The 27,726-nt window shown below is 50.4% G+C and overlaps 1 protein-coding gene across 6 annotated transcripts in view; it reads right to left on the bottom strand.

The window, feature by feature from the left end:
- Nucleotides 1–27,726, bottom strand: part of MYO15A (myosin XVA) — a 159,920-nt gene that overhangs the window by 2,414 nt on the left and 129,780 nt on the right. For 4 of the 6 annotated variants that reach the window (XM_075565890.1, XM_075565891.1, XM_075565892.1 and 1 more), the window contains exons 48-63: nt 24,513–24,587; nt 22,841–23,046; nt 21,813–21,988; nt 21,084–21,156; nt 18,818–18,890; nt 16,648–16,721; nt 15,426–15,508; nt 14,545–14,675; nt 14,256–14,350; nt 12,879–12,956; nt 11,705–11,801; nt 5,466–5,626; nt 4,078–4,211; nt 2,676–2,809; nt 1,659–1,792; nt 935–1,075 (exon numbers count right to left, since the gene is read on the bottom strand). In XM_075565890.1, the coding sequence (XP_075422005.1) occupies nt 935–1,075; nt 1,659–1,792; nt 2,676–2,809; nt 4,078–4,211; nt 5,466–5,626; nt 11,705–11,801; nt 12,879–12,956; nt 14,256–14,350; nt 14,545–14,675; nt 15,426–15,508; nt 16,648–16,721; nt 18,818–18,890; nt 21,084–21,156; nt 21,813–21,988; nt 22,841–23,046; nt 24,513–24,587 (1,865 nt within the window). Of the gene's footprint in view, nt 1–98; nt 114–934; nt 1,076–1,658; nt 1,793–2,675; nt 2,810–4,077; nt 4,212–5,465; nt 5,627–11,704; nt 11,802–12,878; nt 12,957–14,255; nt 14,351–14,544; nt 14,676–15,425; nt 15,509–16,647; nt 16,722–18,817; nt 18,891–21,083; nt 21,157–21,812; nt 21,989–22,840; nt 23,047–24,512; nt 24,588–27,726 lie in introns of all 6 variants that reach the window. The other 2 variants (XM_075565895.1, XM_075565894.1) reach the window with 2 other exon arrangements.

Here is a 27,726-nt window from a genome sequence, read left to right as displayed (position 1 = left end):
GCGAAGAACTAGTACAGACCCACTGGTGCATGAGCAGAGACAAGACGTGATGGGAAGTGGAGGAATGCTGCATGCATGAAAGAAGATACCGCACATACCGCTCATGCTCTGGTCTGATTAAAGATCCCAAGTGAGAGCCAGGAGAGCAGAGAGGGAAGAGAAAGGAAGGGAGGTCTCACAGACAGACAGTCTCACAGTCTCCCTGCTAATGCACTGGAGTTTCCTCTACACCAGGGGGATCCTCAACTCCAGTTTTCAACTTTCCGGTTTTCAGGATATCCCAGCTTCAGCACAGGTGGATCAATCAGAGGCTCAATCGAAGACTGAGCCTCTAATTGAGCCACCTGTGCTGAAGCAGGGACTGATTGTGCCACCTGTGCTGAAGCAGGGACTGATTGTGCCACCTGTGCTGAAGCTGGGATTCCCTAAAACCTGACTTGTTGGGTGTGGCTTGAGGACTGGAGTTGACCCTCCCCCTGCTCTACAACATGCTGAAATAACCCCTTCCCTTTCAGCTACACCCCTTTCTTTCATTGTGTGACACCAGAGGCCATTTATCACTTTAACACCTAGATCGGCCATTGGCCCATGTTGCCCCTTTATGTCAGGGTTACTGTGATGGGGCACAGGTGTCAGCCTACCTCCGTGTCACCCAGATCAGCACAGGTCACATTCCTCACTATGTCATTTTAATTGGTCCGTGGTATATTGTGTCTGTCTCTTCAATGGGCTACATCCTATTTTTTTTTTAAACTTGTCACTCCAAGGGGCCACTGCTCTATCTGGTCTGCGTCACTGTGACTGTCCATAGGTGCCTTCTGTCTGAGTTATTACAGATGGTCAGCGGTCCTTCCTGTCTGAGGGGGGTCTCTGTGTCTCCTCGGCCTGAGCTCCTCTATGCCACTGTATTCAGTGCATGGCTGCCTCCTTCTACCTGCTCCAGCTGAAGCTGTGTGATCCTCTGTGACGTCATATCCCCCATCATGACCTCCACATAGGGATAACTGAACCCCGCCGCCGGCCGCTGAGTCCGGGTGCTCTGGATATCCTTCAGAGGGAACTTCACGATCAGCTCCTGCAGATCAATGGATAAACAGTTAGAGCCTCAGGACAAGCCACAGCTGCTGTATTATCGAGCGGTGGACAGAAACCCCTCAGGATGGCAGACCAAGTGCGCATACAGTATATGTCTTACTTTCTGTGCAGTTTGTGACTGGATGAGGTCTTTTTTCTTTCCACAGATCTCTAAATGTATCCCTAACTGGATTAAAACAAATCTAAGATATTTTGCCAGTACACAAGTGGTGAATGTTTCTGTGCAAATTAAGAGTCAGGCGTATTTAAAACAACAGAGTGCTGGTCTGTAGCATTGTTTAATAAACATGCGGCGGAAAAAAAGCTGGAATTGTGCAAAAAAATTATTCCACCGCGGCACCAATAACTGGCGTCACCAATAACTGGCGTCACCCAATGGCTGGAACCCTAAGCAAAGAACAATTATTATCTAAAGGAATAAACTAATAACTCTGCATTAAATAAAGAAATGTGGTAGAAAAGGCAGAACTGAGGTGCCAGAACCACGCCCCCCCCCACCCTGTAAATATACCCCCCCCCCCCACCCATCTCTGTGCAGGACCTCCCTGTCCTCACACACGTACATGGGTTTCCTTGTTGAGGAAGTTCAGCCCGTTCTGGTTGACGGCCAGGATACACGGGGAGATGACCACATTGTTGCTGCAGCTCTGGATGTAGAAGAAAGACGAGCCGAACATGGAGAAGATGCTCACCAGCCCTGCACAGAGAGAAGAGATCAGCGCCAAGCGCGCGTACAAGCAGCAACTACAACCTGTCTACACCAGGGGTGGGCAGCACCCGTCATAGACGCCACCAACAGCTCAGGTTTTCAGGCTATCCCTGCTTCAGCACAGGTGGCTCAATCAGTGGTTCAGTCGAAGAACTGAAGCAAGGATAGCCTGAAAACCTGACCTGTTGGTGGCCCTTGAGGACTGCAGTTGCCCACCCCTTGTTTTGGAGACTCCTAGGGCAGCAACGGAGTTGCAAGATTTCAACCTCTCCTGCAGTGAGTCACCGTACCACTACATTGTTCTTCACAGCACTTTGCACCTTGCTGATTAGATTGTAAGCTCTGTGGGACAGGGACAACTTGCTGCCAGTGTTAGGCCTGGGACACGCTTACCGCTGGCGTGCTGAGGCTCAGGGAAAGCGAGTGCTTTCCCTGGCCTTGCGGTTGCTTACCGCAAGCGCTCTCAGCAGCCGTCAGGGGGCGGGCGGGTCACTGGCCGGGGGCGGGCCAGTGATGTCACAGAGCTGGTTCGCCCTCATTGGGCGAACCGCTCACGTGACCGGCCTGTCTCGCCGGCAAGCGGGGGAATTTTAAATTCCCCCAAGACCTGCGCTTCCGCAAGCGCGCGGAAGCGCAGGTGAGCCCCTACTAAAGCCGCTCTAATTGCGGCTGTAGGGGCTCAGTGCTGAGCGGGAGCGCGCGTCAGCATGCTTCCGCAAGCACGCAGGCAACATGGACGAGGCCTAATTACATTGATGTCTTGATGCCCTTATCCCGTCGATAATATATTCCCCTGCAGTGCATTAATTGTAAAGTAACAGGTTGGCGCTGTAAAAAAATAAAAATAAAATCCTACATGGCATCTCTTTACCTAGGAACTGGGCGCGGGCCTGGTGCGGACTCAGCACCTGAATCTGCTGCATGTGCTGCATGGCCATGTTCAGCCAAGACTGCGGCTTCATCCCCTTGTAGAACGGGCCTGGGATGTAATCCTGGACTTCCCGGCTGCGGAACGCGAGGGGGACAGAGAGAGAGGTGTGTGGTGGAGCCACCTGGAGCCTGATACAAGGCTGCCTGCGATTCCTGGTCCTGCCTCCGGCTGCAGAAACCTCAGCAATACCACCCCCCCCCCCCACCCCCAAAAAAGGCCCCATATTTAGCAAAGAATAGAAACAAAAATGTGGTTTTAATGGAGATTCTTTACTTTTGATAAATCTTCTGCTGTTATTTTGGGGTGATTTTGAGAACTAAACTCGTACATTTTCCCCTTTGCAAATAATGGAGGGGCACTGTGACAGGGGCAAAGCCTGCAGCACGGGTATCTGGGGGCATAAAGGGGCTATATATAATATATAAATATATATCACAGTCTCTTGGCAGCAAAGTGGCGCAAATAAAATCCACCATATTTACCCCACGAAAAACATATTGGAATAAATTAGATTGTTTTCTCTGATAAATCCTGTGCTGTTTTTTTTGTAGGTCAGAACCGTGCTCATTTTAAGAACGCTGTTTTGTCTCCTGCAGTTATTCCAGAATATAGTCATTTTGTTGCCTGCAGCTTTGTTAAAAACTGAGTCGCAGACAGGCTAGGTCAGGGGTGACCAACTGCAGTCCTCAAGGGCCACCAACAGGTCAGGTTTCCAGGATATCTCTGCTTCAGCGCTGAAGCAGGGATATCCTGAAAAACTGACCTGTTGGTGGCCCTTTGAGGACTGGAGCTGGCCACCCCTGTTTTATACAAGTGTGTGGGTTCTGCTGCTTAAATGGGATGACAGATTGTACTATAACCTATTCCAGGAGTGGCCAACTCAAGTCTCCTGGGCCACCAACAGGTCAGGTTTTTAGGATAGCCTTGCTTTAGCACAGGTGGCTCAGTCAAAGAGCAGGGATATTCTGAAAACCTGACATGTTGGTGGTTCTTGAGGCCATAATGACTGAGCCACTGATTGAGCCACCTGTGCTGAAGCAGGGGTATCCTGAAAACCCGACCTGTTGGTGGCCCTTGAGGACTGGAGTTGGCCACTCCTGGAATAGGTTACAAAAATCTGTCATCCCAATTAAAACCCCTACCCATGTAGGTCAGCAACAATGAGAAAGGAACTGCAGACCTGTCCGGAAGCAAAGGGGTTAAACAACTAAGCCGGACCCGTTTGGGAAAACTGGAGCAGCCCAAATCATACGGGTGCAGCAGAACATCAGGATGGGGGGGGGGGAGGATTTTGTTACAACGTTGCATGATTAGGCCTATGACTGGGTGCTGGAATACACACGCGGTGGGCAGGTAGACACTGTCCTTGGCCCGGTGCTGGAGTGCTGCCAGCCGCGAGATCTGCTGAAACTGCTGCTCCGTGGGTTTCGCGTGCGACAGGACGTTGAATAATCCCTTGAGATAATCCGGCAGCACCTGGGAGGCGAGAGCAGCACAGGGGAGGGGGAGCTAAATCTGGTGCGGGGAATAAATGGGGTGGGATCTGTGCCCCAATACATCCAACACTGCACACACACACAGCAATGGGAAAATACATACTATATAAACTGTATATATAGCTTTATTTATATAGCGCCATTAATGTACATAGCGCTTTCCCTCAGTAATACACGTGACAATCATATAAAGAAGCGCTTCAGACATAAAAGTGACATTTAGGACAAGGAGTCCCTGCCCCAAAGAGCTTACACTCTAATTAGTAAGTAGGAAGAACGTACAGAGACAGTAGGGAGGTGTTCTGGTAAGTGCGTCTGCAGGGGGTAACGGTCTCTATATGAGGTGTAAAGTATTAGCCACGGAGCTGCGCATATGCATCGTTAAGGAGGTGGGTTTTAAGATGGGTCATAAATGTGGATAGAGAGGGTGCTAGTCGGGTATTGAGGGGAAGGGCATTCCAGAGGTGTGGGGCAGTCAGTGAGGAAGGTTTAAAACGGGAGAGGGATTTAGACACAAAGGGGGTAGTGAGAAAACATCCTTGAGCAGAACACAAGTCGGGCATATAGATGGTTGCACTAAAAAATTCACTTCAAGGCAGCCCACCCACCCAAGATTCACCCCCCCACCCACCCACCCAAGATTCACCCCCTCCCCACCCACCCAAGATTCACCCCCCCCCCCCACCAAACAAATATTAGGGATTCACATCCCGGGCAACGCCGGGTCTCTCGGCTAGTATGTAATAATAGTAATGTATGCTTCTGTACAGCATGGTACGCACAGGAAGCAGCATAACAAATATGAGAAAGAGCTTCCTCACGCCAACGGTGGTGGACACACGGGACAGCCTCCCAGTGGATGTGGTAGATTACAAATACAATAAAGGAATTCCAAAATTATTTACTCTCCCCCATACCCCCCCCCCCCCCGAAAAAAAAAGCTACAGAGGAAACACCTTGAGTCAGCAAAGGTAGCCTGGTTTGCCAAGATTTGGCATTGAAGGGGTTACAGAAAATGGTAAACTCGGGGAGAGAGATGATCCTTGCATGCCCCCAGTTACAAAGTATCATCAGACACGTCTCAGGTCATTTTCAGCGAGTCTCTTGCTGGGAGACAGTCTCGCTCATTTGAAGCACCATTAGATTCAGTGGCTTGTCACGTTGTTGCAGACATCCGGAACCCTGGAAACGAATGTGTCACTGTCCCCACCGCGCCCCCCTCCCTTCCCTGTACCTGGTTATAGTGCATCGTCACATACAGCTCGTTCTCAAACTTCAGCGGCTGCGCCCAGATCACGCGCCTGAACCAGAACATGTAGTTACTGTCCGTGTGCTCCATCTCCGCAGACACGTCCAGGACGTACTCCCTCCTGTTCAGGGGTCTCACGTTCTGACCTGAGAGGAGCAGAGCGGGGGTGGGGTGGGGGGGGGGGGGGGGGCGGGGCGAGTGTCACCCCAGAAACCAGAGCACAGCTACAAAGCTGACATGTTAGAGCTTCTAAGGAACAGCGCTTCATCTAATTATCAGGGGAACGCTGGGGTCTAATTATCAGGGGAACGCTGGGGTCTAATTATCCGGGGAACGCTGGGGTCTAATTATTAGGGGAACGCTTCATCTAATTATCAGGGGAACGCTGGGGTCTAATTATCCGGGGAACGCTGGGGTCTAATTATTAGGGGAACGCTTCATCTAATTATCAGGGGAACGCTGGGGTCTAATTATCAGGGGAACGCTGGGGTCTAATTATCAGGGGAACGCTGGGGTCTAATTATCAGGGGAACGCTGGGGTCTAATTATCAGGGGAACGCTGGGGTCTAATTATCAGGGGAACGCTGGGGTCTAATTATCAGGGGAACGCTGGGGTCTAATTATCAGGGGAACGCTGGGGTCTAATTATTAGGGGAACGCTGGGGTCTAATTATCAGGGGAATACTGGGGTCTAATTATCAGGGGAACGCTGGGGTCTAATTATCCGGGGAACGCTGGGGTCTAATTATCCGGGGAATACTGGGGTCTAATTATCCGGGAATACTGGGGTCTAATTATCAGGGGAACGCTGGGGTCTAATTATCCGGGGAACGCTGGGGTCTAATTATCAGGGGAACGCTGGGGTCTAATTATTAGGGGAACGCTGGGGTCTAATTATCAGGGGAACGCTGGGGTCTAATTATCAGGGGAATACTGGGGTCTAATTATCAGGGGAACGCTGGGGTCTAATTATCAGGGGAACGCTGGGGTCTAATTATCAGGGGAATACTGGGGTCTAATTATCAGGGGAACGCTGGGGTCTAATTATCAGGGGAACGCTGGGGTCTAATTATTAGGGGAACGCTGGGGTCTAATTATCAGGGGAACGCTGGGGTCTAATTATCAGGGGAACGCTGGGGTCTAATTATCAGGGGAACGCTGGGGTCTAATTATCAGGGGAACGCTGGGGTCTAATTATCAGGGGAACGCTGGGGTCTAATTATCAGGGGAACGCTGGGGTCTAATAATCAGGGGAATACTGGGGTCTAATAATCAGGGGAACGCTGGGGTCTAATTATCAGGGGAATGCTGGGGTCTAATAATCAGGGGAACGCTGGGGTCTAATTATCAGGGGAACGCTGGGGTCTAATTATCAGGGGAACGCTGGGGTCTAATTATCAGGGGAACGCTGGGGTCTAATTATCAGGGGAACGCTGGGGTCTAATTATCAGGGGAACGCTGGGGTCTAATTATCAGGGGAACGCTGGGGTCTAATTATCAGGGGAACGCTGGGGTCTAATTATCAGGGGAACGCTGGGGTCTAATTATCAGGGGAACGCTGGGGTCTAATTATCAGGGGAACGCTGGGGTCTAATTATCAGGGGAACGCTGGGGTCTAATTATCAGGGGAACGCTGGGGTCTAATTATCAGGGGAACGCTGGGGTCTAATTATCCGGGGAACGTTGGGGTCTAATTATCCGGGGAACACTGGGGTCTAATTATCCGGGGAATACTGGGGTCTAATTATCCGGGAATACTGGGGTCTAATTATCCGGGAATACTGGGGTCTAATTATCAGGGGAACGCTGGGGTCTAATTATCCGGGGAACGCTGGGGTCTAATTATCAGGGGAATGCTGGGTTCTAATTATCCGGGGAATACTGAGGTCTAATAATCCGGGAATACTGGGGTCTAATTATCAGGGGAATACTGGGGTCTAATAATCAGACGAATACTGGGGTCTAATAATTAGACGAATACTGGGGTCTAATAATCAGACGAATACTGGGGTCTAATTATCCGGGAAATACTGGGGTCTAATTATCCGGGAAATACTGGGGTCTAATTATCAGGGAAATACTGGGGTCTAATTATCAGGGGAATACTGGGGTCTAATTATCAGGGGAATACTGGGGTCTAATTATCAGGGGAATACTGGGGTCTAATTATCAGGGGAATAATGGGGTCTAATTATCAGGGAAATACTGGGGTCTAATTATCCGGGAAATACTGGGGTCTAATTATCCGGGAAATACTGGGGTCTAATTATCCGGGAAATACTGGGGTCTAATTATCAGGGGAATACTGGGGTCTAATTATCAGGGAAATACTGGGGTCTAATTATCCGGGAAATACTGGGGTCTAATTATCAGGGAAATACGGGGGTCTAATTATCCGGGAAATACTGGGGTCTAATAATCAGGGGAATACTGGGGTCTAATTATCCGGGGAATACTGGGGTCTAATTATCAGGGGAATACTGGGGTCTAATTATCCGGGAAATACTGGGGTCTAATTATCAGGGGAATACTGGGGTCTAATTATCAGGGGAATACTGGGGTCTAATTATCAGGGGAATACTGGGGTCTAATTATCCGGGAAATACTGGGGTCTAATTATCAGGGGAATACTGGGGTCTAATTATCCGAGGAATACTGGGGTCTAATTATCCGGGAAATACTGGGGTCTAATTATCCGGGAAATACTGGGGTCTAATTATCAGGGAAATACTGGGGTCGAATTATCAGGGGAATACTGGGGTCGAATTATCAGGGGAATACTGGGGTCTAATTATCAGGGGAATACTGGGGTCGAATTATCAGGGGAATACTGGGGTCGAATTATCAGGGGAATACTGGGGTCGAATTATCAGGGGAATACTGGGGTCGAATTATCAGCGGAATACTGGGGTCTAATTATCAGGGGAATACTGGGGTCTAATAATCAGGAGAATACTGGTGTCTAATTATCAGGGAAATACTGGGGTCTAATTATCAGGGGAACACTGGGGTCTAATTATCAGGGAATACTGGGGTCTAATTATCAGGGGAATACTGGGGTCTAATAATCAGGAGAATGCTGGGGTCTAATTATCAGGGGAATACTGGGGTCTAATAATCAGGGGAATACTGGGGTCTAATAATCAGGGGAATACTGGGGTCTAATTATCAGGGAAATACTGGTGTCTAATTATCAGGGGAACGCTGGGGTCTAATAATCAGGGGAATACTGGTGTCTAATTATCAGGGAAATACTGGGGTCTAATTATCAGGGGAACACTGGGGTCTAATTATCAGGGAATACTGGGGTCTAATTATCAGGGGAATACTGGGGTCTAATTATCCGGGGAATACTGGGGTCTAATTATCCGGGAAATACTGGGGTCTAATTATCCGGGAAATACTGGGGTCTAATTATCCGGGAAATACTGGGGTCTAATTATCAGGGAAATACTGGGGTCGAATTATCAGGGGAATACTGGGGTCGAATTATCAGGGGAATACTGGGGTCTAATTATCAGGGGAATACTGGGGTCGAATTATCAGGGGAATACTGGGGTCGAATTATCAGGGGAATACTGGGGTCGAATTATCAGGGGAATACTGGGGTCGAATTATCAGGGGAATACTGGGGTCGAATTATCAGCGGAATACTGGGGTCTAATAATCAGGAGAATACTGGTGTCTAATTATCAGGGAAATACTGGGGTCTAATTATCAGGGGAACACTGGGGTCTAATTATCAGGGAATACTGGGGTCTAATTATCAGGGGAATACTGGGGTCTAATAATCAGGAGAATGCTGGGGTCTAATTATCAGGGGAATACTGGGGTCTAATAATCAGGGGAATACTGGGGTCTAATAATCAGGGGAATACTGGGGTCTAATAATCAGGGGAATACTGGGGTCTAATAATCAGGGGAATACTGGGGTCTAATTATCAGGGAAATACTGGTGTCTAATTATCAGGGGAACGCTGGGGTCTAATAATCAGGGGAATACTGGTGTCTAATTATCAGGGAAATACTGGGGTCTAATTATCAGGGGAACACTGGGGTCTAATTATCAGGGAATACTGGGGTCTAATAATCAGGGGAATACAGGGGTCTAATTATCGGGGAAATACTGGGGTCTAATTATCAGGGGAATACTGGGGTCTAATTATCAGGGGAATACTGGGGTCTAATAATCGGGGGAATACTGGGGTCTAATTATCAGGGAAATACTGGGGTATAATTATCAGGGGAATACTGGGGTCTAATAATCAGGGGAATACTGGGGTCTAATTATCAGGGGAATACTGGGGTCTAATTATCCGGGGAATACTGGGGTCTAATTATCAGGGGAATACTGGGGTCTAATTATCAGGGGAATACTGGGGTCTAATTATCAGGGGAATACTGGGGTCTAATTATCAGGGGAATACTGGGGTCTAATTATCAGGGAAATACTGGTGTCTAATTATCAGGGAAATACTGGGGTCTAATTATCAGGGGAATACTGGGGTCTAATTATCAGGGGAATACTGGGGTCTAATTATCAGGGGAATGCTGGGGTCTAATAATCCGGGGAATGCTGGGGTCTAATAATCCGGGGAATGCTGGGGTCTAATAATCAGGGGAATGCTGGGGTCTAATAATCAGGGGAATGCTGGGGTCTAATAATCAGGGGAATGCTGGGGTCTAATAATCAGGGGAATGCTGGGGTCTAATAATCCGGGGAATACTGGGTTCTAATAATCCGGGGAATACTGGGGTCTAATTATCCGGGGAATACTGGGGTCTAATAATCCGGGGAATACTGGGGTCTAATAATCAGGGGAATACTGGGGTCTAATAATCAGGGGAATACTGGGGTCTAATTATCAGGGAAATACTGGGGTCTAATTATCAGGGAAATACTGGGGTCTAATTATCAGGGAATACTGGGGTCTAATTATCAGGGGAATACTGGGGTCTAATTATCAGGGAAATACTGGGGTCTAATTATCAGGGGAATACTGGGGTCTAATTATCAGGGGAATACTGGGGTCTAATTATCAGGGGAATACTGGGGTCTAATTATCAGGGAAATACTGGGGTCTAATTATCAGGGAAATACTGGGGTCTAATTATCAGGGGAATACTGGGGTCTAATTATCAGAGAAATACTGGGGTATAATTATCAGGGGAACACTGGGGTCTAATTATCAGGGGAATACTGGGGTCTAATTATCCGGGAAATACTGGGGTCTAATTATCCGGGGAATACTGGGGTCTAATTATCTGGGAAATACTGGGGTCTAATTATCAGGGGAATACTGGGGTCTAATTATCAGGGAAATACTGGGGTCTAATAATCAGGGGAATACTGGGGTCTAATTATCAGGGGAATACTGGGGTCTAATTATCAGGGAAATACTGGGGTCTAATTATCAGGGGACTACTGGGGTCTAATTATCAGGGAAATACTGGGGTCTAATTATCAGGGAAATACTGGGGTCTAATTATCAGGGGAATACTGGGGTCTAATTATCAGGGGAATACTGGTGTCTAATTATCAGGGGAATACTGGGGTCTAATTATCAGGGAAATACTGGGGTCTAATTATCCGGGGAATACTGGGGTCTAATTATCAGGGGAATACTGGGGTCTAATTATCCGGGGAATACTGGGGTCTAATTATCCGGGGAATACTGGGGTCTAATTATCAGGGGAATACTGGGGTCTAATTATCCGGGGAATACTGGGGTCTAATTATCTGGGAATACTGGGGTCTAATTATCCGGGAATACTGGGGTCTAATTATCCGGGGAATACTGGGGTCTAATTATCAGGGGAATACTGGGGTCTAATTATCCGGGGAATACTGGGGTCTAATTATCCGGGAAATACTGGGGTCTAATAATCAAAGTCTCCTGGGGACAAAACTGATTGAGCCACCTGTGCTGAAGCAGGGATATCCTGAAAACCTGACCTGTTGGGGGATCTTAACGACTGGTGTTGAGCACCCCTGGCCTAAACATCACCAGTCTAATAAAAATAAAGACGTTGGCTTATCACCCCATATCTTAACCCTTTCGTTACCAGCAGGGGCCAGCTACCCATGCCTCCATTTATTTGCCCCCTAATCCGAAATATCCCGGCTGGGTCGTGCTCTCCGTGGGAAGTTGGGGCGTAAGAAAGACCCTGGGAGGTCCCCTCTGCCGCCCCCAAGGAACCTTCCCTGGGATTGTCTCGCTCACCCCTGTTGGTTACAGCGAAGATGGCGTATTCGTTGAAGGCTTCGTCCTTGTGCATTCCCATCTCAATGCAGACCTCCTCGATCACATCAAAGGCCACCTACAGACAACGGGACATTAGACCAGCGCACGCTGTGGGGGGACAAAGGGCCGACTTCCTCTGCTACTTTGTATCCTCTGTATAACTCTCAATGTATTACTTCCTGGTAAAATATTTGATAAATAAAATCCAGACGGGACCTGGTGCCTGTCATCCTGCTCCTTGTTGGCTATCTGGCTTTGGAAATGGATCCGGAGACTAGGCAGATAACTCGTGTATTTGCTGTTTTGTGCATGTGGGGTGCTATAGAAATAAAAATGTACACAGGAGGCACACGCGTGTCCCTGTACCAGAGACACCAGCTATCAGTCTAAGTTTAAACATAACTTGTTCACTGCCAGATGTTGCATCCAATGCACTGCAGGCACATCTGGCATTAGGAATGAGAACTAGAGCTATGTAGAGCTGATGTAGGTTGTGATAACGTTTGAGTAACCAACATGACGGTTCTTCATAGACTGCACAGAGCATCGAAACCTCAGGTTTCTCCTTGTGCAAGGTTAGAAGAGACTTGTGAGGTTTAGCAAGCTCTGCGCTTTATCATTTCACCTGCTGTATAACAAACTTCGTGTTCGTCCCCTAAAATCGCCCAGGACCCACAAACGTACATTTCTCCCGGATTAATGCAGCTACTAGAACTTTGAACTCCGTAAAAGCAAACTCTAAGGTGTGAGAGCGCGCGCTACCGTGCGCGTGCCGCACGCCTTTACCTGCAGCCATCTGTGGCCCGGGTATACGCGACGGGGAGGTGTGACGGGCGGCGTGGCCGTGATGTCACAGAGCAGGTTCGCCCTCATTGGGCGAACCGCTCACGTGACCCGCCCGTCGCGCGAGAAATCACATGTATTCGTTTCCTCGCGCATCGCGAGCGCCGGCGCATCTGGTCGCGCGCGCTCTAACGACAGTCTCATACAGGCACATCATTTCGGTCGCGGTCGCCATAACCATGGACGCGGCCCACCAGTATTTGCCAAAGGAAATTCCCACTGTCAGCGTCGGAGATACTGGCAGCGCACGCGGGGCGATTATAAATAACACCAGGGACACAATGAGGGAGGGGGGCTGTGTTACACTGACCGAGCACGTCTTTATTTTCAGGTGTCTCTCAATCCCCCCCGACAGAAGGAACAGCTGTCTCTTGGAGCTTCTTCCAGCCTGAGGGTGATAGAAACATGTCATGCGAAGCAAACCCCCCACCCCCATGCATAGTTATCATAGAAGAACGGAGTGTGACCCGGCAATATCTGGTACCTCTTGGGTTTGTAAGGTATTTACCAGGTTCGAAGTAGGGTGTCTCTGAAGCTTAACCACGGTGATTTCAGCTCCGGCGATGCTCTGCTTCCCGAGATACTCACATATTTGTTTCTGCCCAGCCGGGGGGGGGGGGGGGGGGGTGAGGGGGGGCGACTACTATCTATTTAAAGGTGTTGCTGTCCAATTGGAAGCCGTGATGTCACCCCTGGCGGCTTCCTATTGGCCGGCGAGAAGCGGGACCTTTAAACAGGGCGAAGATACCGGCATCACCTTCTGATATAAGGATCTCGGGGAGCAGCGGGTGCCGGGAACAGGAATCAACACAGTTCAGCTCCGGAGACCCCCTGCTTCCAACGTAGGGGGATTATTTTTTAGGGCAAAGACTTAGCAGGGAGGGCAGAACAGCTTTACTTTGCAATTAGGCGAATGAGAATTCTATTATTATTGGGCTGGTGCAGAAAGACTAAAACGTATCCAGTCTACCTCATTTTATGGTAGGAGAATTACACAATTATACATTATTTTCCAGTAAAAGAAGAGGAAAATAACAGTATTCCTATGAATCACCTGGAGAAAAAAAATGACATATGAAAGGGAATTAAAATGATGACATTAAATCCGCAGCCGGCGCTGCTCGCAATTTATTTACGTTTTTTTCCCCCCTTGTGCCCTGATCCGTGGTCTCAATGGAACGGAGGCCCCCGCGCTTCTCAATGGAAGCGCCACTTCGTCCAGAGGGCGGGAATAATTTGCGTAAAAATATATATCGTTTTTTGGGGAGGTCTGTTTTATCAAGGAAGTGGACCAGGAGTGCCCAACAGGTCAAGTTTAAAGGACATCCCTGCTTCAGCACAGGTGGCTCAATCAGTACCTGCTTCCGCACAGGTGGCTCAATCAGTACCTGGTTCCGGACAGGCGGCTCAATCAGTTGTTCGGTCTTCGACTGAGCCACTGAGTAAGCCACCTGCGCTGAAGCAGGGATATCCTGAAACCCTGACCTGTTGGTGGCCCTTGAGGACTGATGTTAGCCACTCCTGGTGTAGACAGACAGACGGCTACACTGTATCCATGAAAAACGCCAAGCACAGTGTCAGGAACAGGGCATGATGGGGAGTTGGATATGTAGCGTTCAAGAGCGTTTTGCAGAATGCTGCCTGCTGATTGGTTCACCAGCTGCTAAAACCCTGCTTGATAACGTACCACCATGGCTTTCAGCTCCATGGTGCTGGGGTATTCGGAGCGGCCTCCATACTGCAGGGTTTTACGCAGATTCTGCTCACAGGCCTTTGCGATCCCTGGCAAACATAAGCATAAAATAAATAGCCTGGTATAGGAGTGCAGAGACTCACTCCTTGTGTGAGGCGGAGACTCACTCCTTGTGTGAGGCAGAGACTCACTCCTTGTGTGAGGCGGAGACTCACTCCTTGTGTGAGGCGGACACCCCCCCCTCCCGCCCAGCACTCTGCATCTCGGGTTCATAAGCAATTACCTTGGAAGTGTAAGCCGGGGCTCCGGCAGGTGTCCTGCAGGAACTTGAACAGGTAAGGCTTTAGGACTTCAGAGCATTTGTAGTACGCAGTGAGGATGTACAGAAGCCTCCACCCTCGCTGGCAGCTGTCACTGAATAACACAGGCATTTAATGGGCATTGAGCATGCAGATCAGGGCAGCCAACTCCAATCCTCAAGGGCCACCAACGGGTCAGGTATTCAGGATATCCCTGCTTCAGCACAGGTGGTGCAGTCACGCTGACTGAGCCAATGATTGAGCCACCTGTGCTGAAGCAGAGATATCCTTAAAACCTGACCTGTTGGTGGCTCTTGGGGACTGGAGTTGGCCACCCCTGCTCTGAACTGTATATTACAGCCCCCTCCAGCAGTGCAGGGGTTCAGTTAGTAATGAGCTGCTCGCGTGTTTGTATATCTTTCTGTATACAGCGCCAACAGTGTACTGAGCGCTTCACAAAGAATACAGTACAGGGAATTATAATAATACAATAAGCGCAGCAAAGTCAGACAATAGGAAAGGAAATTCCTGCCCTGGAGAGCTTACAATCTAAGTGGTATGTTGGGAGAGTTACAGAGACAGCAGGTGAGGGAATAAGTGCAATAGATGAGGGAGTAAGTGCAGTAGATGGCAGTGCTTGGCCACAATGGTTGGTAGGAGCGACTGTGGGTGTGGGACAGTAGCCATGAGTGAAGGTTATTAAGATGCTTCATTTGAGAGGTGAGTTTTAAGGTTGGTCGGTATTAAATTAGATGGGCTAACACCATTAGAAGGGAAAGAGGTGGCAGAGGCGTGGGTGGGAGCAGGTGTGGGGCCAGGATTAGGAGAGATAATCCCCCTGCAGGGCTGGGAGGGTCTCACTCACGTCTTGGTGCTGATGTTGTCCGTGATCTGTTTGATGATCTGGCAGTATCCTTCATCCTTCATCACCTCGTGTTCCCCACACAGCTGCAATCACATGTGACAGAGACTCAGTCCCCCGCTAGCTTGTAAGTCAGCGAATGACACACATGCTAGGTGATCCAAAGTGAAGTGTATGATGTTTGAGGGACTGGGATTGGCAGGGGAGGGTGTCTGAGCGCAGGGGGGGAAGGGTGTGTGTGAGCGCAGGGGGGGGGGTGTGAGCAGGGGGGGAGGGTGTCTGAGCGCAGGGTGGGGAGAGGGAGTGTGTGAGCGCAGGGTGGGGAGAGGGAGTGTGTGAGCGCAGGGTGGGGAGAGGGAGTGTGTGAGCGCAGGGTGGGGAGAGGGAGTGTGTGAGCGCAGGGTGGGGAGAGGGAGTGTGTGAGCGCAGGGTGGGGAGAGTGTGTGTGAGCGCAGGGGGGAGGGTGTGTGTGAGCGCAGGGGGGAGGGTGTGTGTGAGCGCAGGGGGGGGTGTGTGTGAGCACAGGGGGGTGTGCGTGAGCGCAGGGGGGAGGGTGTGTGTGAGTGCAGGGGGGAGGGTGTGTGAGCAGGGGGGGAGGGTGTGTGTGAGCGCAGGGGGGTGGGTGTGAGCGCAGGGGGGTGTGCGTGAGCGCAGGGGGGAGGGTGTGTGTGATCGCAGGGGGGTGTGTGTGAGCACAGGGGGGTGTGTGTGAGCATAGGGGGGTGTGCGTGAGCGCAGGGGGGAGGGTGTGTGTGAGTGCAGGGGGGGTGTGAGCAGGGGGGGAGGGTGTCTGAGCGCAGGGTGGGGACAGGGGGTTTGTGAGCGCAGGGTGGGGAAAGGGGGTGTGCGAGGACAGGGGGAGGGTGTGTGTGAGCGCGGGGGGGGGGGGGTGAGCATGGAGGGAGGATGTGTGAGCGCAGGGTGGGGAGAGGGGGTGTGCGAGCGCACGGTGGGGAGAGGGGGTGTGTGAGCGCAGGGTGGGGAGAGGGGGTGTGTGAGCGCAGGGGGGAGGGAGTGTGAGTGCAGTGGGGAGGGTGTGTGAGCGCAGAGGGGGAGGGTGTGTGAGCGCAGGGGGGGAGGGTGTGTGAGCACGCGGAGGGGAGTGTGTGAGCAGGGGGGGAGAGGGAGGATAGCTCTGTGCCATGAGTTTGTCTTCACTATACTTTGAATGGATCTGGGAATTTGTCAGTCGAGTGATACAAAGTATCCGGGTTCTTCTCTTTACCTTCAGGACGGAGCAGACAGTGTCCAGCTCTGACTGCCCCTTCAGAGGGGAATCCCCCATAAATTTCATCACAGCTGCATCACGGGAAATTCGGTTAGTACAGCGCGTAAACTCCAAGCATCAATTACTGCGGTGTAGCGGCATTTTATCTACATCTTAGTTCAGGCCACTTACATACACACACCCAAGTTTAAAAAAACAACGAAAAGCGCTTAGCTATGTAACACATTTTCTGTTAATTTTTTTTTTTTTAGATGTTTAATACCTTTTCAGGTTCTGTAAGATCACAATGGCGGCTTCTCCAACTATGCTGACCATTTTCCAGAAGAGTATTGTGAAAAATAGTGATACAAGGCGCTAACTACTTAAAATATAATTAGATGATATAACGTGCAAAAAAACACAAGTGCAATTAATAATATGTGCTCAATACATAAACCAAAATAAAGGCAGATAGTTAATAACCCTGCTCAAACCCTCTGGTGGGACCTGTTTCACGGGTTCCAGGAAGTATGATAGATCTCAAACAGTCCAGGAGGAACATATATGGGAAACAAAAGAAAAAATAGTGCAAAATTTAAGTGCAGATGTATTGATATAGAGATATATGATGAGATGCAATCTTGGCTCTCTTGGTATGCCTACTCACAAGATGTCAATGATATAAATGCGTTTTGCAGATAGGGCTGCTACCCAGTAGGTGTTGATGATATGTGGAACTCCCTCTAGGCTCGTCCCGTCAATATGGTTGTGGTATATATGAGAGAGAAAAACAGCAATACATAGCGCGATCTGATGTATAAAATACTTTATAAAAAATAGGTATATAAAATGTGCACTTACAATGTGCTAAAATCAATCAAGCGTTTGTCACGATAAATGTGTATAAACTAGGTTCACCGCAGCTCTCACCGCCTCCCCTTGGTAATCCGGAGCTCCTTCGCCTGCACTTTGAGATCCCAGCTTCTCTCTGAGCGTCCTTCTGTGCGTGTGACGTCACGGCTCTGCCATTAGATCAGGTCTCTGGATGTTCACTTTGATAAGTACTGCTTCTGATTTGCATCTCAAACTTCTGAGTAAAAGACCATTACCAGACTCTCACTGTCCGCACATCACTCCAACCCGGGGAAGGTCGGCGTTCCCCTGGGGCTCCAGTCTCCTCCTCTCCTGCCCGGTCTCCCACCGCCGGTCTCCGGTCCCCTCCCCTACAACTTGAGAACAAAGTTACTCCCAGCGGGCTGTTGTAGGGGAGGGGACCGGAGACCGGCGGTGGGAGACCGGGCAGGAGAGGAGGAGACTGGAGCCCCAGGGGAACGCCGACCTTCCCCGGGTTGGAGTGATGTGCGGACAGTGAGGGTCTGGTAATGGTCTTTTACTCAGAAGTTTGAGATGCAAATCAGAAGCAGTACTTATCAAAGTGAACATCCAGAGACCTGATCTAATGGCAGAGCCGTGAAGTCACACGCACAGAAGGACGCTCAGAGAGAAGCTGGGATCTCAAAGTGCAGGCGAAGGAGCTCCGGATTACCAAGGGGAGGCGGTGAGAGCTGCGGTGAACCTAGTTTATACACATTTATCGTGACAAACGCTTGATTGATTTGAGCACATTGTAAGTGCACATTTTATATACCTATTTTTTATAAAGTATTTTATACATCAGATCGCGCTATGTATTGCTGTTTTTCTCTCTCATATATACCACAACCATATTGACGGGACGAGCCTAGAGGGAGTTCCACATATCATCAACACCTACTGGGTAGCAGCCCTATCTGCAAAACGCATTTATATCATTGACATCTTGTGAGTAGGCATACCAAGAGAGCCAAGATTGCATCTCATCATATATCTCTATATCAATACATCTGCACTTAAATTTTGCACTATTTTTTCTTGTGTTTCCCATATATGCTCCTCCTGGACTGTTTGAGATCTATCATTTTCCAGAAGAGGAAATTATTGGATGATACAACAGTGGGTAGGATGAGCGTTAAGTGGGAAAAGCCGTGAAAGAAGCACGTGGGATTCCTTTCATTTGAAATATAATTATCCTCCCCCCTCACCCGCCGTCACTTACACCACTTTTTGTATTATTAAAAAATAATGGCAAAATAAAGACATTTAAAGAGAGTAATATTGTCCGTGTTTGTGGACTCTGCCTGTGTCGCACCTTGGAACACCTGAGCCGCGATTCTGTTCATGCCGCCGTCACTGAATTCAATGAGCGATTCCTGTATCGGGTTCTGTACAGAGGGAGAGGAGGCGGAAATCAGCATGCAAACTGGGAGGTGAATCCTATAATACACATGTGTGTGTGTGTGTGTGTGTGTGTGTGTGTGTGTGTGTGTGTGTATGTGTGTGTGTGTGTGTGTGTGTGTGTGTGTGTGTGTGTGTGTGTGTGTGTGTGTGTGTGTATGTGTGTATGTGTGTATGTATATCTTTATTTATATAGCGCCATCCATGTACTTAGTGCTTCACAGCAGTAATACATTCATTTATTTATAACATGTGTTACCAGGAAGTAATACATTGGGGTTACCTCTCGTCTTCATGTATGTCCTGGGCACAGAGTTATGATTACAGATACATGGTTATAAATACATGGTTACATTCAGTGAGCAGGGTTATACATTATATATGTGACATATACATGGGACATAATAATATAACAGATAATGGGAATAAGCGCATGAGACTTAGAAGTAACACTATGAAAAAGGAGTCCCTGCCCTGAAGAGCTTACAATCTAAGAGGTAAGTGGGGAGAACTTGCAGAGGCAGTAGGAGGGTGTTCTGGTAAGTGCGTCTGCGAGGGCTCAAAGTCGATGTGTGAGGTGTATAGTATCGGCCACGGAGCTGACATACATGCTGACATACATGTTGACTTACATGCTGACATACATGCTGACATACATGCTGACATACATAACATACATAACATAACATACATAAATTTTAAGTTATGGTGGGTGAAAAAGGCAACAAGAAACCTCCACCGTATTGCATATAGCAAATAAAAAGATCATTTGTGAGCACATTCACATGTCTTAGGCAGGTCTGCAACCCCACCTTTCACCATTATCCCCAGCATACAGTGCTTCCACTGCAGCAAGGGATTCTGGGAAATGACATGCAAAATGAGCACACAATGTGTCACCTTTTGTCTGAAAAACCATGGTGAAAGGCAGGGTTGCAGACCTGCCTAGGACATGTGAATGTGCTCACAAGTGATCTTTTTATCTGCTATATGCAATACGGTGGAGGTTTCTTGTTGCCTTTTTCACCCACCATAACTTAAAACGTTCTGGTAAACCTAACAGCCTTTAAAATGCAACGCCAGCAGTACAACCAACCCCACACTGATGATACCCATTAAGGTTGAAACATGTCTGTCAATGGTTTATCTGGCTTGAATCTGATTCCCATGCTTTGCTTTAAAGCTTTGTTAACAGCGAGCATTAGCTTATATAGCTCCATGTAACAATGGTTTTTCAGACAAAAGGTGACATGGTGTGCTCATTTGCATGTCATTTCCCAGAATCCCTTGCTGCAGTGTATGCTGGGGATAATGGTGAAAGGCAGGGTTGCAGACCTGCCTAGGACATGTGAATGTGCTCACGAGTGATCTTTTTATTATATATATATAAAATATATATATTATATATATGTTCTATCTATCTCTCTATCTATCAGTTTTTTTGCCCGATTATAAGGCAAGGTTTATTTCAATAAAGTTCATTTGAAACGTCCATACTCGCCTTATAAATCGGTCTCTGCACATTTTGCTGCTGACAGTCTTGTCCTGTGTAAGGCAGAAACACAGTAACCATCTGCACATGCACGCGCGTGTGAGCGCATGCGTGCGTGGGAGCGCATGCGCAGACGGCTACTGTGTTAATAGCTTACACAGGATTGAACAGAGCGCAACACAGCAGCCGGCATATTACCTATTTGTACAGTTAGCAGAGGCTGGAATCGAGGGAGTCACATTGGGCACATACGGTATATATAATAGGACTCCGGAGTAAAGAGGTGGCATGTGGTTCACAAACTAAGGTGTTCACATATGAAGGAAGACAGTTAATACCACGTCGCATGTAAAAGGACACGCAAGGGATGGGAAAATGATAGGAATAAGGCAGGTGGAGAAGGTTTGCGACATCTCGCGCTGACACCAAACGCTGCTCTAAAAAAAAGCATGTGGATTCAACCTCGGGCGCCAGAGAGATACTGCTCGGCATAACTTCTCCAGCACCGAAGGAGTTAAACACACACGGGTTGAAGTGAAAGTGGTTGTGATGGATGAGTTTCCCAGAGAAGGACTGTAACAAGAACTCATACGTGTCCTAAGATATTGCAGTAAATAAGGAGGATCTGCCGCCATGACGTGTGTGTGTGTGTGTGTGTGACTGCAGTAACCACGTCCCACCGGGTCACCTTGGTAAACTTCAGCATCTCCTCCGGGTCTCGGGACTCTCTGTCTTTCTTGGAGCTCTGCTTAAAGGATTCCCTGGAAGAAAAGATCGGACGGAACCAGCAGCTGAATGATGTATTTTTACAGAGGGGGAAGAAGATACTTTCTGTTAGATTCCTTACTTCACATCCAGGTCTGCCTACATACATCTGGACTCCAGAAAAGTATCTCCTTGACCAAACATTTCTGTGGCATTATGGACAATGTCAGGGACATCTCTGCCAGTTCCATCTTTACAGGTAGTCCTCGGTATCCAACGTTTCACTTTACAACGAAAGGCATATCCAACGCTTTACAATGCACACATATGGGCCGTTTTTCGACGCCGGAATGCGTTATCCGACGCCTGAATGTGTTATCCAACGCTCCCCGCCACTGATTAACATGGGACTCACTTTACAACGGTTTCACTATCCAACGCTACTTCCAGAACGGATTCTGTTGGATAACCGAGGACTGCCTGTATACTATTTACTTTGGTTTGCACATGCACAAATAGTTTGTGAGGTTAAATGGCAACGGTCACAGTTGACATCACAGGTCACAGTTATGCGACGTTACAGGTCACAGTGGTGATGTCACAGGTCACAGTGGTGATGTCACAGGTCAGTTATGACACGTCACAGGACACAGTTATGTGACATCACAGATAAACCATAGAACGTTTCGAAATACAATGTATTATATTATACCCTGAAGACTTTGTCTGATCATCTTGTACTTGTGTCGTCTTCTTCTGCGCCTCCCGGAAGTATTTCTTAGCAAACTCCAGCATGTTATACTGACTTCCCTGTAACATAATCTCAGATGTCGCAGTGTCCGTGTACTCTTCCAAGCTCTCTGCATATTCACTGGGAGTGGGAGAAACCTGGGGGAGAAAGGGGAACGGGGTCACGAGGAGAACTTTCTGCAGATACTCGAGCTGAGCAATTTACTGAGCTGCAAGGCATTGAGGAGTCCTCTGGCACATACAGGGTTAAATCCGTTCCTTCCATGCAGAGGGGAAACCATGATAGAGAACAGACTGATAATACCACACAGCACAGAGAGAGAGGCACAGAGAGAGAGGCACAGAGAGAGAGGCACAGAGAGAGAGGCACAGAGAGAGAGGCAGAGAGAGAGAGAGAGAGGCACAGAGAGAGAGGCACAGAGAGAGAGAGGCAGAGAGAGAGGCGCGCAGAGAGAGAGACGCAGAGAGAGGGGCGCAGAGAGAGAGGGGCACAGAGAGAGGGGCACAGAGAGAGAGGCACAGAGAGAGAGAGAGAGGCACAGAGAGAGAGAGAGAGGCGCGCAGCGAGAGGGGGGGTATGATAGGGACTTTCAAACACCTACAGTGTACTGATACTGTACAGCAACACAAAGAACATGGGGTGACTCAGAGGAAAGGCAAGAAAGTAATTTTCCGGTAGCAGGACAGTAGAAGCATGGGACCGTCTCCCCGCCGAGGGGTGCAGAGGAAAAAGTGCAAAGGAATGAAAAAATGTTATGTTGCAGTTTTTTTACCCATCGGTTTTCTTAATGATTCTGATAATATTGCATAGGTTTGGGAATGTTTATTTATGAATGACATAACGTTACTATGCTTTATTAACATTTCTAATGATGTGGCTGTTTCTTCTCAGTGTGTGATGGATGGAAGTCTCAGTAACACGTGTAACAGCAGCAGCGAGGCACACGTGCGAGAAGCGGACCGTGGCCGAGAAACACAGGTGGAACTTACATCTGTCTTCTTGTCGAATTCGTGAGCCACTGCTGTGGATGCCACGGCTACAGCCACGGCGGCTGAGGCCGCCGCTCGTCCCTGCCTGTTCCGTGGCTCTTCTTTCCTGTCAGCTGGGAGGTGGATGAAGTCTGGGGCTGCCACGGGCTGCACACATTCTGCTGGGAAGAGGCCAGCACGGCCATGGGTGGCTCCAAACCTCCAACCTGTAAGGAACAAGACGTCTTGGGTACCAGTAACAATGAGAATGCTTCCTCCAGGGGAGGAGGGGCTGGGCTGAGGGTATTCAGCACTGATAGCATGTATCATAAACCATAGATTAACCCAGCGGTGCGCAATCTGTGGGGCGCGACCCCCAGGGGGGGCGCGAGACTGCCGACGGGGGGCGCGGGGTTTACAGAGGCCCCGCGCGCTTCCCGAAGGCACTTAAATTAAGTGCCGGGGGAGCTGCAGGGCCTCTGTAAACCATACTTACCCGTGGCTCCGGCGGCTTCCTCCCGGCGTCGCCATGGCAACGCGGCGGCAAAATGACGCTGCGAGGTCATGTGACGTCACGTTGCTATGGCAACGTGACGTCATTACGCCGGTGCGAGGGTAAATTGGGGTTGGGGGGGGGCGCGGGAGTGAGGGGACAGCCGGCAGGGGGGCGCAGGGAAAAAAGTTTGCACCCCCCTGGATTAACCAATAGGAATGCACCATTCTCCAAAGACCCTACTGGTCAATAGAAATGCCCCATACATGGAACGTTCAGACATGGAGCAATCTGATTGGCTAAGACTATTGTCCTGGGGATTTCAACTTACATATTAAACATTGCATGCTTGTCATTCATTTTTATTATTAGTATTAGTAATTAGTAAGCCTGTGATATTTTATTGATGTCACCATCTGTATGTATATAGCGCCCACAGTGTACCCAGCGCTTTACAAAAGAGACAATACAGTGCAGGGAATTATAATACAATAAGTACAACAAGCAATATCAGACACTAGGAAAGGAAATCCCTGTCCCGGAGAGCTTACAATCTAAGTGCTATGTTGGGAGAGTTACAGAGACAGCAGGTGAGGGAGTAAGGGCAGTAGATGGCAGCGCTTGGCCATGATGGTTGCTATCTTATCTTATTCCTGTTTACCATTTAATAAACAATTCTTCTGCACGGGATGGTAAAAATAATAGATTGATTAGATATGTTTGGGGGATTTTAGAATAGAACAATTAAATATCTAGAGATAATTTGTATTTGAAGTGCTGGGTATTTATAAGAATTACTTTTATTTATTTTCTCTCTTGGTTCTTTAGCAGGGAGCTCATTTAATAAGAAACACATTCACGAGATCAGAGAGAGAGGAGGGATTAATCCCTTCACTGCCAGAGAAGCCAGCAATTTATTGAGCTGCGAGGCATTGAGGAGTCCTCTGGCACCTACAGGGTTAAATCCTTTCCTTGCATGCAGGAGGTAAACCATGATAGAGAACAGACTGATAATACCACACAGCGCAGAGAGAGGGGCACAAAGAGAGAGGTGCAGAGAGAGGGGCGCGGAGAGAGGGGCGCAGAGAGAGAGGGGCGCAGAGAGAGAGGAGCGCAGAGAGAGAGGCACACACAAGGGAGCAGAGATAGAAGCACAGTGAGAGGGGCACTGGCAGCAGGAAGCATGCCAAGAAAACCCACCGAAATCCTGAGTGCCGCGTTTCAGTTCCTCCAAATACACCACTTTCTTTCTGACAACGCAGCCATTGCTTTGTCCTGTCCATGGATCCGTAGTGCAGCGTGGGAAGGCAGCGTGGGAGTTAGCGCAGCGTGGAAGGCAGCGTGGGAGTTAGCGCAGCGTGGAAGGCAGCGTGGGAGTTAGCGCAGCGTGGGAAGGCAGTGTGGGAGTTGGCGCAGGGTGGGAGTTATCGCAGGGTGGGAGTTAGCGCAGGGTGGGAGTTAGCGCTGGGTGGGAGTTAGCGCAGGGTGGGAGATAGCGCAGGGTGGGAGTTAGCGCAGGGTGGGAGTTAGCGCAGCGTGATCAGGCAGGGTGGGAGTTAGCGCAGGGTGGGAGTTGTCGCAGCGTGGGAGTTGTCGCAGCGTGGGAAAGCAGCGTGGGAGTTGTCGCAGCGTGGGAAAGCAGCGTGGGAATTGTCGCAGCGTGGGAGTTGTCGCAGCGTGGGAAAGCAGCGTGGGAGTTGTCGCAGCGTGGGAGTTGTCACAGCGTGGGAAAGCAGCGTGGGAGTTGTCGCAGCGTGGGAGTTGTCGCAGCGTGGGAACGCAGCGTGGGAAAGCAGCGTGGGAGTTGTCGCAGCGTGGGAAAGCAGCGTGGGAGTTGTCGCAGCGTGGGAGTTGTCGCAGCGTGGGAGTTGTCGCAGCGTGGGAGTTGTCGCAGCGTGGGAGTTGTCGCAGCGTGGGTGTTGTCGCAGCGTGGGGGTTGTCGCAGCGTGGGAGTTGTCGCAGCGTGGGAGTTGTCGCAGCGTGGGAGTTGTCGCAGCGTGGGAGTTGTCGCAGCGTGGGAGTTGTCGCAGCGTGGGAGTTGTAGCAGCGTGGGAGTTGTCGCAGCGTGGGAGTTGTAGCAGCGTGGGAGTTGTCGCAGCGTGGGAGTTGTCGCAGCGTGGGAGTTGTCGCAGCGTGGGAGTTGTCGCAGCGTGGGAGTTGTCGCAGCGTGGGAGTTGTCGCAGCGTGGGGGTTGTCGCAGCGTGGGAGTTGTCGCAGCGTGGGAGTTGTCGCAGCGTGACTTTCAACGCAGGTATAAAAAGGCTAGTATGGCATGTCTTTTCCCCCCAATTTTGCACCAAAAGCAACATCGCATTTAGTAAAGAAAATTCCCAATTCAAAGTATTTGACACCCCCCACACACCCCGTCTCACACCCCCCACACACCCCGTCTCACACCCCCCACACACCCCGTCTCACACCCCCCACACACCCCGTCTCACACCCCCCACACACCCCGTCTCACACCCCCCACACACCCCGTCTCACACCCCCCACACACCCGTCTCACACCCCCCACACACCCCGTCTCACACCCTCCACACCCCGTCTCACACCCCCCACACACCCGTCTCCCCCAGCACTACCCCCTGGCAATGCACAGTGGGTCTCAGCGGTTTTGGAGCAGGGGCACGCCTGAAGGATTTAGTCACATCTCGGGCCACCTCGGCTCATCAGACCGCACTCCTCCCATCTTACACACTCACTCTCATTTTCACAAGCGCACGCCCAACACACCCACCCTCTACTGTCCCCACACACCCCACATTCACCCTCCCATCACTCAACACACCCACATTCACCCTCACATCACTCAACACACCCACATTTATCCCCCTTCTCACGCAGCGATGGGGTGGGCGCCACCAAATGTCCCATTCAGAAGGGCCGGTCTTAGGATTTGTGGGGCCTTGGCGGCACGCTGGCAGTGAGCCCCCCTAAAACAAGTTAAGGGGACCTACCTTGACAAGACTTGGTCCTCCTCCGGCAGAGTCGTAACATCACGGCAGCACGTGACGTCACATTGCCATGGCAACGTGTCATCATACGACGTCACAGAGTCATTGGATGTCGGTCACCATGGCAACACGACACTACCGGAGGCGGCCCGCTCCGGGAAAAGGTAAGCCCCCTCTCACAAACTAACTCAGAGACACACAGACACACACACACACAGACACACACACACACACAGACACACAGACACACAGACACACAGACACACACAGACACACACACAGACACACACAGACACACACAGACACACACACACACAGACACACACACACACAGACACACACAGACACACAGACACACAGACACACAGACACACAGACACACAGACACACAGACACACAGACACACAGACACACAGACACACAGACACACACACACACACACACACAGACACACAGACACACAGACACACACCTCTCTTTGCCGGTCCGCAGGCCCCGCACTTCCTCCTCTCCCTTTTCCCCATCCTCCTATCGGTGCCTGCGATCCATCTCCCGCCCGCCCGGAGGAGAGAGCAGGAGATGTGGGGCCCCCTCCCTCACCTTCCCCCTCCTATCGGTGCCTGCGCTCCATCTCCCGCCCGCCCGGAGGAGAGAGCAGGAGATGTGGGGCCCCCTCCCTCACCTTCCCCCTCCTATCGGTGCCTGCGCTCCATCTCCCGCCCGCCCGGAGGAGAGAGCAGGAGATGTGGGGCCCCCTCCCTCACCTTCCCCCTCCTATCGGTGCCTGCGCTCCATCTCCCGCCCGGAGGAGAGAGCAGGAGATGTGGGCCCCCTCCCTCACCTTCCCCCTCCTATCGGTGCCTGCGCTCCATCTCCCGCCCGGAGGAGAGAGCAGGAGATGTGGGGCCCCCCTCCCTCACCTTCCCCCTCCTATCGGTGCCTGCGCTCCATCTCCCGCCCGGAGGAGAGAGCAGGAGATGTGGGCCCCCTCCCTCACCTTCCCCCTCCTATCGGTGCCTGCGCTCCATCTCCCGCCCGGAGGAGAGAGCTGGAGATGTGGGGCCCCCTCCCTCACCTTCCCCCTCCTATCGGTGCCTGCGATCCATCTCCCGCCCGCCCGGAGGAGAGAGCAGGAGATGTGGGGCCCCCTCCCTCACCTTCCCCCTCCTATCGGGTGAAAATTGGATCCCGGCGCCGACAGGAGGACGGAGAGAAAGGAGCGCGGGGCCCCCGAAGGCGCGGGGCCCAAGGCGGCCGCCATGCTCGCCTCACCCCAAGACGGGCCCCTGTGACCGCTCCTCTCCTCTGTGCCGGGCTGAGAGAGGAGAGGTGGATCGCAGCCTCTACATCTCCAGGCATCTCGGGACGTTCCCGCTGACCAGCTGAATTTTCCCGCTGGGGCCGCAGCACCTCTGGCCGAGGGTCGCGGCACCCTGGGGTACCCCGGCACCCTGGCT

The sequence above is a fragment of the Ascaphus truei genome, chromosome 11, assembly GCF_040206685.1.
Source record: "Ascaphus truei isolate aAscTru1 chromosome 11, aAscTru1.hap1, whole genome shotgun sequence".
Classification (NCBI taxonomy): domain Eukaryota; kingdom Metazoa; phylum Chordata; class Amphibia; order Anura; family Ascaphidae; genus Ascaphus; species Ascaphus truei.
Note: the sequence above shows the minus strand (reverse complement) of the source record. Positions and strands in the feature narration are given on the sequence as shown.